This window comes from Emydura macquarii, unplaced genomic scaffold (assembly GCF_026122565.2).
Source record: "Emydura macquarii macquarii isolate MOO-44397 ecotype Brisbane River unplaced genomic scaffold, CSIRO-AGI_Emac_v2 contig_2372, whole genome shotgun sequence".
NCBI classification, from domain to species: domain Eukaryota; kingdom Metazoa; phylum Chordata; order Testudines; family Chelidae; genus Emydura; species Emydura macquarii.
The window spans coordinates 1,905,116-1,920,177 of NW_027132509.1; the positions used below are offsets into that span (position 1 = coordinate 1,905,116).

Consider the following 15,062-nt stretch of genomic DNA (forward strand, 5'->3'; position numbering starts at 1 on the left):
CACCCAAAGTGTAATTTATTAAAGCAACCAACCATATAATAAACATCAAAACACACTGACAATTCACCAGTAAACATGGGTGGAGTTTTCAAGTGGTGAAACCTGAGGGTGGGGAATAGAGTTGGGGAAAACTTTTCAATTATATAGTGAATTAGTTGAAAAATGCAGTTTTGAACAATGTTAGGTTGTTTTTTGTAAGTAAAAACAGTTCATTTTGACATCTTTTAAATGAACCATTTTGACATTTTGTTTTTAAATGAACCATTTCATTTCAAAATGTCTCTTCACATCAGCATTTTATTTTGACATTTCATTTCAAAACTCAACTGTTTTGTTTTGAAATATTGTTTTGGAATGGCATTCAAAAAGTTTCATTCAACCTGAATAAAATTTGCAGTTCTCCCTTCTGGCAACTGAAAAAAAAAACCGGTTTCAGTTGGAAGCTAAACTATTTTATTTATATATTCATTCAAATCGTTCACCAAACCGGAAAATCAATTATTTACTGAGCCATAGTGGGGAAATCACACAGAGGAGACCCGGGGGTCTAAGTAGGCAGCAGGGGAAAGGGAACCACCCAAAGGACTCAGAGGGTGGGGAGATCAACCAGAGGGGGCCCAGGAAGCGGGATGCAGCCCCAGGGGCAATTGGGGAGGCCGGACGGAAGGAAGTCCCAGTAAATCGGCCCGGGGGTGCAGCGGGCGCAGGGAGGCCAGGGCAGCCGGAGGGGCCCCGGGGGGAAGCCAAAGCCAGGCTAGGCGGAGAGGCTCAGGTCCACGCACACGATTTGAGACGGCCCCAGCCGAGCAGGGGAGAAGCCCAGCCCCTGCCTGGGCAGCTGCTGCGCCTAGATCCATTGATCTCCCCCGTCCCAGGCTTCTGCTGCCCGAGGAGCGGCGCCATGCCCCCCCCCCCGACCCCTTCGCACTCGGCTCCGCGGCTGCGTCCCGGTCCTGCGTGGGGCCTGCCGCCTGGGAGGCGGTGGGGACACCGCCGCGGCGCCGGGGCCGGGCCTAGGGCCGGAGGCGGTGCCAGGGCCGCGGGGCGGAGCCGGGCTGAGGCGGGGCAGGGCCTGCGCGCTCAACTCAGGCGGCAGCAGAGCAGCGCTCAGCGGCAGGGCAGGGGAGGACCCAGGAAGAGGGGCAGAGGGCTGGGCCGGGCCTGGTGCGCTCTGGCCGGGCCGGGCAGGGAAGCGAGCAGAGCCGGGCAGGAGAAAGATGGCAGAACCGGAGACTCAGGTGCTGCTGGGCGTGGGGCTGATTGGTAAGGACCCTCCCCCCCGCGTTTGCTCCTTGTGTATCCCGCCTAGGAGCAGCTCTCTGTGCTGGGGAGGAGCAGATCGGGGGGGCCGCTAACAGGCAGCGCCCTCTGCCCCCTCCCCCCCAGTCTCCAGCTCCCTGACGGGCCCCTCTGCCCCTTGGACAGTAGGTGAGGGCTCCTGGGTTGGTGGGACCCGCCAAATAACTCCCTCTCTTGAGGTGCTCCCCGCCTTTCTCATCACATGTGGGGCCGGGGCAGTAACCTGCAGGGGAACTTTTCCCGCTTTGTCCCCCTTACATACCTGTAAGCTGGCTTTTGACACAGGCCCGCATGACAGTCTCATAAGCAAACTAGGGAATCGTGGTCTAGATGAAATGACTATAAGGTAGGTGCACCACTGGTTGAAAGACTGTACTGGAAGAGTAGTTATCGTTGGTTTGCTGTCAAATTGGGAGAGCGTATCTAGCAGGGTCCTGCAGGGATCAGTCCTGGGTCCAATACTGTTTTCATGAATGACTTGGATAAAGGAGTGAAGAGTATGCTTATAATATCTGCAGATCACTCTAAACTGGGAGGGGTTGCAAGCACTTTGAGGACAGATTTTAAATTCAGAATGACTTTGGCAAATTGGAGAATTGGTCTGAATTCAGTAAGATGAAATTCAACAAAGACAAGTGCAAAGTAGTTCACTTAGGCGGGAAAAATCAGATGCCCAACTGCAAAATGGGGAATAACTGACTATGTGGTAGTACCACTGAAAAGGCTTGGGGGGTTATAGTGGACCACAAACTGAATATGAATTGCTAATGTGATGCAGCTGCAAAAAAGGCTAATATGAGTCTGGGGTGTATATAAGACACAGGAAGTTGTTGTCCTGTTGTACTTGGCGCTGATGAGGCCCCATCTGCAGTACTGTGTCCAATTCTGGGCAGTGCAATTTAGGAAGGATGTGAGCAAATTGGGGAGAGTCCAAAGGAGAGCAACACAAATGATTTAGAAAATCTGACCTCTGAGAAAAGGGTGGAAAAACTAGACATGTTTAGTTTTGAGAAAAGCAAACTGAGAGGCTACCTAATAACATATTGGAAAACTGCTAAGGGCTATTATAAAGAGCACAGTGATCGATTGATCTGCATGTCCACTAAAGGTAGGACAAGAAGTAACGGGCTTAATCTATGGCAAAGGAGATTTAGATTAGATGGTAAGAAAAACTATCTAAATATAAGGGTAGTTAAGCTCTGGAATAGGCTTCCCAGGGAGGTCATGGAGTCCCCATCATTAGAAGCTTTTAAAAACAAATTGGACAAACATCTGTCAAAGATGGTCTAGGTTTACTTGGTCCTGCCACAGCACAGGTGGCTGAACTTGATGACTTTCTGAGGTCCTTTACCGTAGTACACTTCTATGAATCTATAACAGGTGTGAACCCCAAAATTGCCTAGCAACAGGTGGCTCTCTGTCATCTGTAACTAGCCACCCATAAAAATGGGGCTAAATCATATCTCTGACTCTCTGGGGTGGTGTTAGGATTGATTAACTAGTGGGCATAAAGTGTGTTTGGAGATGGAAAGTATCATATAAGTGCCATAGTGTTGCTTGTTTTTGTTATTTATGCCAGTTTATTTTAAAGCACATATTGATAAAGTGATTCCTGTATGCAAAAGAGCCAGAGCCTGCCCTCTGATATGAGCCATTGGAAATATGCAAAGGTATCTGAAGGCAACATATGGCAGGTACAGGATTTGGGGATGAAGCCTGCCTGTCTGAGCATTTATAATGTACCCCCTTCTGTAGCATATAGATGCCATTATTAAATTAACTAAAATTATTTTAGTTTTTGTTACTTACTGGAATACAAAGTGAAAGTATTCTTAATTAAGAGAGTTTATCCATTTAGAACGAGTTGAGAATTTCATAGTCCAAGCAAATCTGTTAGTTTAACGATAAACAGTTAATACTTAAATGATGCTTTACCACTTCAAAGCACTGTGACAGTGTGAATGATGGAAATTTGAAATGATACAATTTAGGTTTCTGTAAACACTTATGTGCATCCTTATTTTTGAATACGTAATTAATTCCATTGACGTTAATGGGACTACTTATGTGCTTAAAGTTAAGTAAGTGCACAAGAGTTTGCATAACTGGGGATAGCATCTTTGAAAATTACAATTCTTATTTTTTCCACATAATCAAAAACCTCACCTGGCTGGGACTTGGCATGCCAAGAGTTAGCCAAGAGCAGACTTGTACAACAAAATGTTATAAATACTTGAAAATAAGAGTTAATAACAGATGCGCTAACACACAACTTTAACAGTCGATGCAGGAGTGGGTACTGATATAGTTACTATAAAATGGGATGTTAAACTGATTCCAGTAAACAGATCTGATTAACCAATCAATTTACTTCCTTGCTGCTGTTTGGCATTCTCACAGTGAACATCTTTCCACCATAGAAAAAGACACCAATGGAGATGCTCTGTGGGTATGGTGTTATCCTTCCACAACAGCTGAAATGAGGGATCTATTGCTGAGAAAATGCTGCCTTACAGATGAAAATAAACTGCTTCACACCTTTGTATTTGGCCAGTATAGAAGATCATGGTTCTATATCACAACAGTGGAAGTTCAAGATTCTTCAGTCTTGAAAAAGGTGGGACTGAATCACCAATAAAGAGATCTACAGCAATGTTTTGGGGGCTAGTTTTGCAAATGCTTTACTATTAGCTGGGGTATTTATTACTGGGACTAGTTCTATTGAGAAGAATGGGGTTGTTCTCAGGAATAAGCACATGTTTAAGAGTAAATGTTTGCAGGGCTAATATTTTGCAGATTTGAAATTCCTGCATATGTTTTATGGTCTCTGTCAGTTGTGAACTTTTTAAAATTAATTTTTGTAGATTATTTTTTGGGGTGAAATACACTATGTACTTATTTTCCAGAAGCAACAGAGTTTAAAGGTCACTGATACATGGTCACAGAATGTATGTTTTTCATACAAATTAAAAACATTTGAGAGGAGGCAAAGCTATGGGTCATCTCATGGCACAAGCTTTTAAGCATAAATTCCTATTGAAAACAATTGAGATTTTTGCTTAAAAATCAAATGCGTAGTATTACCCTAAATCTTGGCAATAGAGGTTGAAAGAAGTCTGTAGAGTTCCTAGCACGATAGGGCTTGATCCTTGATAGTCTTTTCCTCCTGAAGTCATTGGTCTCTCCCCTTTGGTCTGTCTATGAGGTGCAAGAAAAGGGGATGTGGTGGGGTAAAAAGAAAGTGGGATATATGCAGCTCTTGAGTACTTTGAAATCAATGGGATTGCATCAGTTTACGCTTGTGGGTGAATTTGGCTCCTGAAGCGCTAAGGATACCTTCTATGTTATGGTCATAAGTTAAAGTAATGACAAGGAGAACTTTATTATTATTCATATTAATCATAGAGATGTTTAATGATAGCTTCCTTGCATTTACAATTTGAAGTTAGACCCAAGAAATAACAAAAGAATAACTGACAAGGATTGTTGTTGGGAGAAAAGTAGTAAAGAAATGGAGGAGGATTCAAGGTGAGAAGCGGAATTTCCAAGTAGTGATGAAAAGGAGAAAGTTGGGTGCCTCGTGGATTTTAGTTTTGGGGGTGTTTTAATAGACTTTCTGAAGGAATACATTTTGTTAGAATGGAAGATTAAGTTGATAGACCGGGAAGATTTGGACTGATTATTTGGATCAGAAGAGCTTGGTTGTTTAGTGTATGAGAACAGGGAGGCTACTGCAGGCATAATGAGCAATGTAGAAGTCGGAGTAAAGGAAAGAAGTGACATAGGAAGCTTTGGGTTGTGAAAGGAGAAGTAGACTGAGCTGAAGGCAGGAAGACTGTGCATGTCCTCGCTTATCTTGCATCCTGTTTGTTTTTCAGCAGTTTTCATCACTGCAGGATAGACTTTGTGGAACTTCCTTTGATTTGTCTTTTTTTGGCTGTAAATACCCCCTTTTCCTATTACATCCTCTCCTTCCTTTCCCCTCAGAGTGTAAAAGATTAATTTTGCACACTCACAGAATGCCACCTACACCCAATTTTCTGACCATCTTACACTATCTCTAATATGTCCAGCAGAACGGGTTTTGGACAGTTTGTTAGATATTACAAAAATGCAGATGTAAATGCTTGGGACCCGGGCTGTATGTAAAATGGGTCTTTGAACAGCATTGTTATATCTCACTCATTATTTGTAGCTATAATAGGTGTTCCATTGTTACATTATCTACATTTCTGCTAAAATATGTCTATATTTTTAAGTGTATCTTAGAATTCAAAATCTCTATGTTGGTACATGATTTATCATGCTTTTCTGAAGGGTTGAATTGTATATGTATTCATCTTTATTACTGATAATTGAAACATTGTAGATGCACTTTTATTTCTTCTGTAATTTGATATTATGATTCCTTAATGGGTTGTTGTAAGACTAGTAGCACTGTGGCATTCCATATTAAGTAAAAAGCATTTCAATGTGATGATTCCTCCTGTCCTTCTCCCAGTCTCTCCACCTCCACCAAATAACCATCATGGTTCTGTCCTCCTCACTCCATTGTAATCTATCATATCTGCAGTATGAGTTAATGGGGTGGGGAGAGGTAACTGTCTCATGTTTTGGATTTTTGTTGCATTTAATCCACCAAATATTGATAACTCTGACTCAGTGAAAGTGGGTCAAGTCAGAAACTATTAGCTATGTCTTCTGTATATAGATGAGATTTGCAGCTGTCTCACACTTTACCTGAATTAAAATGGAAATATATAAAACAACCATCATGTTTTTGTGTGTTTTGGACAGGTGACTCACTTTTCTATTGCTCTGACTGCCAAAGATTTTAACCCGGAGAAATATGCAGCCTTCACTAGGATATTGTGTAGGTCTGTATAAAAGTATATTAGTGCTAATGTTTAAATACTTAGGTCTTGCCAAACTGGGAGACTGATGTTGTCTATCAATATGACAGTTTGCTGGGATTCTGTACTACAATTCATGATTCAAACTATATAAATTCTAGGTCAGTGATTCATTAGAACTGGCTATTTTGTGCCCAGGTGATTTAAAATAAGAACATGGTCAAATGTTCAACATATCTTCATTTTTCACAGCTTTTTGTTCAAGAACATGTTTTACAAATACTGAAAGAGCCTCTACGATCATTCTGTTTCACTGTCACATAAACTATTTAAGTTGATTGTGACTTGGGGTTTTTTTTGGTTTGTGGATCTTTCTAAGCTTGTCCTATAAACTGATAGTCTTTCTAAATTATCTGAAAATTATAGTTGAACTTAAAAATAAATGTGACAGTAGCTTTGTAGGGAAACTAGAATGGAAGACAGCAGTTTACAACCATCTACTATTTTTGAAATATTTTGTTTTGAGGTTTTAGGTACAGTGTCTCTACTTCTGAATTCTTTTCTCTGAGGAAATTTAGTTGAAGTTCAGAGGAAGAGAAATAATTAACAAATGGATATAAAGAGGGGAAAGTGTTTTTTTTCCTGTGTACAAAAGACAGACTGAGAGTTTCACATTTGTCCCATGTACAGCAGGTCTCCTGTCAGCCCTTTTTTGCTAATGTTTCTTTGATCATGTGATCAGTATTTAAAAATCATATGAGGAATTTTGCACAAAAACAAATATTTTATAAAAATATTTGCTCATACTTGACCTCTGTCTTCACATTTACACAGTATGAGTCCTTGCAGCTAGGATTTTTTTTTTTTTTTTTTAACTTTTACTGTTGTTTTATACTGAAACTGTAGCTCCCACTCATTAGGAAATCTTAATAAGAACACGAGTTGACCCTAGATCCAAAAAAACCAGACAAGCTTTTGTGCTTATACTGAAAGGCTTTTTATTCTAGTATTTAAAAATAACATCAATCGTGTCTAAAATGAGAATTCTTCCAAATAAGTGTTTTGGTGTTACCATGACCTTTTCATATGCCTGTTTTGAACCGTCACAGACAAAAACAAAATCTTTTCACTTTTTTAATGCAGAATCTACTTGAAGCATGGGAATCCGGTTAAAATGATGGAGAGTTACATTGCAGTTCTTACAAAGGGGATCTGTCAGAGTGAAGAAAATGGATCTTTCCTCAGCAAAGATTTTGATGTCCGAAAGGCTTATCTTGCAGGTTCAATCAAAGGTTAAAAACAAATCTATATTCAACTGCTTTATATATCTTATTTAAATATGAAATCCACAATGCCATTCTGCAGCCATATAAAATAGATTTATGTACCAAGTTCCAAATTCTGTTCAAATAAGTAACTAATATGAACTGTTTATATATATTCTGAGTATAGCAATATTTTAAATAATTTTAAATAATAATTTTAAAGAAATCTTGCCAGAAGATATACTTGTGATACCATAATCTCTTTCTTTCCTGTCTCTTAGATATAGTATCTCAGTTTGGAATGGAAACAGTTATCCTATTCACTGCACTGATGTTAAAAAAAAGAATTGTTGTATATCACCCTAGAATAGAAGCCATCCAGGAGTTTACCAGGTACAGGTACATACCTGTAAATAAAAATGCATTAGGCCCTGATTCAAGAAAGCTAGTAGCTGGTCAGCAGCCTCTCATAAGGAAGATTCAATGGAACTTAAGCATGTGCTTAAGTGCTTTCCTAAACTGGAGCCATAAAACAGAATGAATAACAATAATAATAATAATAATGATTCTACCTACCACGATGATGTGAGGACTCTCAGTTCTCTGTGTATGTCTCTGTGCATGCTCTCACATTCAAGAGACTCTTAATGTCACAAAATTTATATTTCTTTCTAAAACTTTATAGTATGAAGTGCTAAGTCACTGATTAATACAAGGAAAAAAATATACTTAGTTTCAAATGCTAACTTCATTTCCTTAGGACTCTCCCTGCTTTAGTGTGGCATCGACAGGACTGGTCAATTCTTCATTCGTATGTTCATCTAAATGATGATGAGCTGGAAGCATTAAAGACCTGTACAGGTAGTGATAAATTACCAGTCAAACTTTGTTCATAATGTTGATTTCATCTGTATTAGAGCAGCACCCTTTAGCAATACTGTCATGAGAAGTCAGTTACTATTTCCATCACAAATTCATTTTTTGAAGATTTTTAATTCATACTGAGTTTAAATCTGTCATAGAAGTTAGACTACATTTTTTCTTTAAAAAAAAAAAAAGTGCATGTTTCATGTTAAATTACAGAGCAGATAAATAGTTTTACTGGTGGTTCTATCCAGATGGATTGGCCTTCTCTCCCTCCCACAAGCAGCTGTAAGTGATTTTCTTTAGTTATTAAGAAGATAGGGCATCATTAAAGAGTATTGTGATGTAATCTGTAACCAAATATCACAAATTCTTGGGTATTTATTACCAAATAATCTTTTGGTAATCTTGGGACCTCCTAGTGGAAATGGTCACACAAAAGGAAATGAAGAATTAATCTCTTATCTGCTAGTAGCTGCTTGGCTATTGGTAGCCTCACACAAGAAAAAAAATAGCTCAGTCATTGGGGAATGCTTAAAAAATATGGGAGGCTGTGGCTATGGAAAAATTAATACACTAATTATCTATCTAGCAAAATAGACAGCGGACAGCTAGATACTTAGACATTTAGTTACCTTCTATTCAGTACTCAAATTAGATTCACCTTCAAAAAACCTCACACCTGTCCATTTTTTTTTAATATTAACATTTGATAGCCATACATTAAATATGTGCATATAAAAATTTCACTCAATTTAATAAAATCACTAGGAACAACATAGGTGTTTGTAACGATGCTCACTCTGTAGTATGGGAACACCTTGTTAAAATAGACTATATTCCTGCAGAACGTCTCTTTTTAAACAAAAGCTAAGTGTTGTAATGATTGTTTTATTTTTGATATTTACATGGCAAGGATTTGTAAATTTACTCAAACTTCATAAATAAATAGGTTTTATTTTTTTAAAAAACTGAGGCGGGAGAGAAGTGGGCTCGGTTCCTTTTGATATTTTGGGTCAGATAAACTGTAGAGCTTAATGCAGTGTTACAGAAGGGGTTGGTAACATGCCTTCCACCCAAATAAGATTTTGATCTTCAAAGCATGTACATTGTTAATTATTCACTTTTTTCTTATTTTTTAGCTACAAAAAAGTAACTCAAAGTAATAATGGCTATTTCATTTAAATTAACAAGAAGCAATTCACTGTAAAATTTGAAATTCAGTTCTGACTGTGCTCCATTATGTTAGTTGGTGGCTGTTTGTTATAGTCACAAATGGACTTTACAAGCTATAGGAGTTTGATTTGTGACTTCTCTTGAGTGTAGATGTTATGTAATACATCAAAAGACCTTATGCTTATCTCCCCCCCCCAAACTGGACACAACAGAGTGAACAAAGGACTTAGTGGTAGTCTTAACACTGAATTTCTTCACTCTTGTCTCTCTCAGGTGATCAGTTTTATTGTTAACACATATTTTTAAAGTTTGACTATTTTACCATTAGTGTAGACCTCAGTTCATCAAAGTTACTAAACCACACTTCCATAGAGAACAGCTGCTCTAATGGGAGGCATACTGAAATGAACCTAGCTGGCATATTATAAATCAGAAAACATTCTGCTGCCACCACCATCATATTCCTGACCCAAATAGCAGCTAAGGGCACCTTGATGGAGTCTCTTAATCTATAGAACTTCCTGTATTTCGCCTTTGGAAAGTGAACACAGTTACATTTTAGGAATATTTTGAGTAACAAGAAAGCTTTGAAACTGAAAACGTAATCCTCCTCACGACATATAGTGTTTTGTTCTTAATTTTAAACTCCGTAAGTCAAAAATATACCAGGGGCCTAATCAAATGCCCAAAGAAATCAATTAACTTCAGTGGGTGCTGGATCAAGTTCTTAATTTTAAAACAGATTTTAGTTTATACTACATCTATTTTGTTTTTAAAATTTGTAATCAGAATTTATTTTGGTAAATCTCTACAACCTAGGTTACATTGCTGGATTTATAGACTCCAAAGTGAGCACTAGACCGGACCTGTATGATGTGTATGTGAATTTGGCAGATAGTGAAATTACCATTGCCCAGCAAGCAAAAGGTTGGTTGGCAGCATTTGGGGGGAGGAGGGTGGGGGCGCATTTGCTTTGTAACTCTGTGGACATAGAGCCAGGTTCAACAAAATCTTGCTCCTGTTTCCAGGCTAGTTCTGAGAGAGCAAATATTTTAGCACTTTTGTAGTCCTCCTCAGTTGGGAGCCTGAAAGGTCTTTGGTGAATCTGGGCCATAAGGTCATTATGTATAAATGCCTAAGTAATGGACTTAGAGAGGGGTGGTCATGTATATAATACACAAGTTTGAATTAAAAATATGTGACTGAGAAATTTCAGTTTTCATAAAGTTAACATTCTAAACCATGGTTGTGTCATGTGAACTGTAACTGAATCCAGCCCAGGACTAAGCCTTTACAAAAGTCTCTTCCCATTTTATACCTTTTGGGTTTTCTGTCTCCTCTCAGTGATCAAGAGGAAATGCTGCTTGCAAAACTCTCAGTGCATGGAGGATAAAACTGTTGGAGTAATAGGAAATCTTACCTTGGCTTTATTAAAAATACACAAATTAATTTCTCCATGGATGTCAAGCAATAGATACAGATCATGATAATGACTCAGTTTGGCTTGTCATCAATTTACCAGTTGACAGTTTGTCACTTAAATGCATTTGCACAATTCACTACTAAAAATTCATAACAATCCTTTAAAATATTTATCAACTCTTATTTTTAAAATATAAAGAAACGAGCCTGATGTTGGTTAATCTTTATTTATCTTTACTTTAAAGTTCTTTTATATAAAAAAACTTCAGCATACTTTCTGGAAACTAGCAGTATACTTGTATTTGTAATGCCCACTGTAGGATCTAAAATATTTTGTTGACTAATTGTACCTCTGCATAATAATTTTATCACAGTAAGAGCAATAAAGGAAATGTGATGGGAATACATGAAAATATGATAAAGTTCAAAGTACATTTTTTTGTGTAAAGTTCTATAGGCAGCCCTATTATTTCTCCTCCTACATAAATACTTTTGGGAAGCTCTATAAAGAGAGCATATGAGCAAAGGTGAGAAGTGCCATTGTTACAAAAGCTAGTGTCCTGTTACTACTGTTTTTGGATGAAAGGTGCTATATGTGCAAAATATTATGTTCTAGTTGGGTTAGATGGTCAGAATGAATGCATGATATATTTTTTTTACTCTCCAGAGGCAATGACAATGGGAAAATTGCACAAAGAAATTGGTCAACTCATTGTTCAGTCTGCAGAAGATCCAGATAAATCAGATAGTCAAGTCATTAAGGTTAGTCCGTTTTATGTTTAAACTTCTCCTTTCATTAACACTTAATTTTAAAAAGAAAAGAAAGAAATGCCATAATGAAATGGCAGGTTTTGCTTCCCCCAAAGTCAGTTGATATGTTGCAATCTCTAGTTTATAAATACCACTATACATTGAAATTCTTAACATAGTTCTGCTATGAAGACCTGGTTATAGTAGTATGTAAATAAAGTAACTAAAACAGTGTGTGTTGGCACACAGAATTCTATGATTCTATGATCATGTTGTTGAAGAAATTCCAGACATTCCTTAGAATATATTTAACTTGCTTTAAAATAAAATGATCTTACAATGATATAAGGTTTTATAATCAGTTATTTGTTTCACTTACAGTATAACTTATTGGAAAAATTCATGGCTAACATTTTAAACCGTGAAATATGGCTTTTCAGATTTAAGATTGGGTTTCAAAATGCTATATTTTTTCACTTGTTCTCATACTAGTAGAGTCTGTTAGCTATTGCATAATTGCATTGCAGTAATAATTTTAATAAGTTATAGGCCCTGTGAAATGCTGAGTACTCCCAGCTACCCCTGAATTAAATGTTCAGTATTTCATATGATTAGATCAGAGGAAAGAATCTTCCAAATTTATCTTTTTTAAATGTAAGTGATAAATCGATGCATCCTGACCAATTATTTCCCCTGTAGTATAAGATACTAATACAAATACAAATATATTGGTGTATATTACTTATACAAAGGTGTTAATTATGCTAAATACTTTTCCTAGTACTGTATTCATACTTGCTTATTTAACTATTTTTATTTTAAGGATATTTCACTGAAGACAAAAGAAATTTTGACTAATTTGTCATCATTTACTGAAGTTTCTGATGATGGTGAGAAACCAACACTTAACTTTGAAGCTCTGAAACAAAAGCGATTTCCACCAGCTACAGAAAACTTTCTTTATCATCTAGCAGCTGCTGAACAAATGCTTAAGATCTGACTTTGTTGATACACTTCAGTGTTGTGGACCAATATGAAACGATTCCCTTTGCCATAAACTATGACTATCCAATACTTATATAAAAAACTAAAGGTAGCAAAGAAAATGTTACATTTTTAATGATGTAATGCAAAATATAGACATTTGACCTGGAACATGTGACTGCACATTAGGAAATATTTCTAGTCTTTTTACTTTTCCTTGACTATTACTTTATACACACAAAGGCAGCTATTCAAAAGCACAGTGTGAGTTGGGTGCCTAACTCTTAGTTGTGCCTTTGAAATTTCCCCCTTACTCTTGGTGGGGGTAGGAAAGAGGAGCAGAAATACTATAGTGTTATAAAACTGGACATCCTAGTATAAACAAAATGAAATCAGATACATTGAAAGTAACACTGAAAACTAAAAAATGGTTAGAGCAGTAAAAATATACCTACTTGTCTTGTTGTGTAGCCATAAAGTAATAGTTTTTCAGTAAGCAGCCTGAAACTAACTTTGCTTTGTAATCTTCTGGGAAGAACTTAAATTCTTTGTATGGAAACCTACTTTCTGAGCCAAACATCCAATGTTTCTTCAGAAATGTCCATGAAACCAGTCAAAAGTTCTGCAGTAAAACCTTTGTTATATGAAAAATAGAACTCTTTTTCCTGGCCTTTGCACAGATGAGTGTAGCATGTGGTTTTACATAGAGATTTTATACTTATGATAAAAAGATTTAGTAATCCATATTTATACCATTAAAAAAATGAATGTTTGGTATCCTGAAGCTGTTAGAGCTCATCATTAACTATGTACAAACAATATTAATTTGAGAGAGATTTTTGTTTATGTATTGTAAACTAAGGAAGTCTATTTTAGAGTATGGATAAGGAATTAGGCATCTATCTATATAAAGCTACTTATTAATTAGTCTGAGAGAACTACTGCTATTTTCCCCTATTTTCAGGGGTGTATAATCCTACTTCAGATACTTACTCTGGACAGAAACTTTGCAGTTAGTCTAAACATAGAAGCATTTTTTTTAAATGAATAGCATGTGTCTTGTGTTTTACATATCAGTGCTCTCTGATTTTTTTCCATCTGTAGAACTTAAAGGTCGTTTTTTAATGGTCAAGATAAGTTTAAAGATCGTATAGAAAGAAATGCAGTTAAGGCCTGATCCTTAAATCCTTTGAAATCAGTCTTTCCATTGACTTCAACATGCTTTGGATCAGGTTTTTGGATCAAGCATCTATATAATAATAACTACAGGGTTAGTGTGAAAGATTTTTTCCATAGATTTTTTTCAAAAAGAAAAATGCAAGCTTTATTGAAATAACCTGAATAGTTTAGAATAACCACAAAAAAGCAGAGAAGTTCTCATTTGCAAACTAAATATTTTATATTTAATTATTTTCTTTTATGTTCAGTCTTTGGAGACTCTTTATTTGCAATTCCCTTATTGTTTGTCTCAGATCTTTCATTCCAATGTTTTTTATATAAAAACAAAGGAAACTTAAATTTGCACTTCAGGAATTATACACACAGCAAAGTTATGCCTATAAAATTATGATCTTATTTTTCCTGAACCCCCCCTGCCCTGGGTCTTTCATGTAAATTGTGCTTGAATAATCATGGTCATCAAAAGTCACAGGCTTCAGCTCTTAAATTACAATAAAATAATAGAAATATTTAGTAACCTGGTAGCCTAAAACATTTACAATATTTCAATCACGATGTCTAATTTAAAAAGAACTGTTGTGTTTTTATTTATGTTGAATGTACAATAAGGTGGGGTAAGCAAACTCTTGTAGTAGGTGGGAGATAGAATTTCAGTGGAAAGTGTGCAAAATTAGATATAAATTCTCTCCAACTTCCAGGTGATACACTTATTCTCTGAGGAGAGAATTGGGCTTCTGAACTTGTATGAAGTAGTGTGTCACCTATACTACTCCAACCTTTATTCCATACATAACAACAAAAATGGTCTAGATCATAACTAATTTGTTGTGCTAACTTTCAAAGGGACAGATTGTAATATCCTCACTGAAATTTAACTTATTCTTCCAGAAGTCAGTGAACTGTGTCTTTCTACTTTTATCTTTCTTCCTAATGATTTTTTTGACACCTACAGGTTTCATAAGGGTGAAAAGGAGGGTTTTAGTGCAACTGGTAAAATCAGCAACCCTTTGTTAACCAAGTATGGTTCTGTGATGAGAAGTTACAGTGTGAGATTCCATGTTAGTTCTGATTTCCATATTGTATATGTTCAGCCTACAGATTATACAAAACTACTCAAGATAGTTAAACCAAAGGCAGACTGCGAAGAGTTAGGCTTAGTACACACTTACCAGGAAATTCGGCAGCAGTCAATGGGAGTTACGCAAGCTCCGTAGAGTAGCTTGCACAACTCACATCAACTTACTAAATCCTCTACTGTGCGCTGTTTCCA

At 37.0% G+C, this 15,062-nt stretch overlaps 1 protein-coding gene across 3 annotated transcripts; it reads left to right on the forward strand.

Annotated features, from left to right (window-relative positions):
- The first annotated feature begins 1,050 nt into the window (after positions 1–1,050).
- Positions 1,051–14,490, forward strand: DENND10 (DENN domain containing 10). 3 transcript variants are annotated; one of them, XM_067561314.1, is made up of 9 exons: positions 1,051–1,263; positions 3,700–3,916; positions 6,097–6,176; positions 7,296–7,444; positions 7,699–7,810; positions 8,178–8,278; positions 10,277–10,384; positions 11,547–11,641; positions 12,453–14,490. In XM_067561314.1, exons 2-9 carry the CDS (start codon positions 3,779–3,781, stop codon positions 12,627–12,629), a joined length of 960 nt encoding a protein of 319 aa, XP_067417415.1. In that variant the 5' UTR covers positions 1,051–1,263; positions 3,700–3,778; the 3' UTR covers positions 12,630–14,490. The 3 variants fall into 3 exon arrangements, with proteins under 3 accessions (XP_067417415.1, XP_067417412.1, XP_067417414.1); XM_067561311.1 differs by having other exon boundaries at positions 1,091–1,263; positions 3,720–3,916; positions 7,699–7,816; XM_067561313.1 differs by having other exon boundaries at positions 1,093–1,263; positions 3,720–3,916.
- The last annotated feature ends 572 nt before the right edge of the window (positions 14,491–15,062 follow it).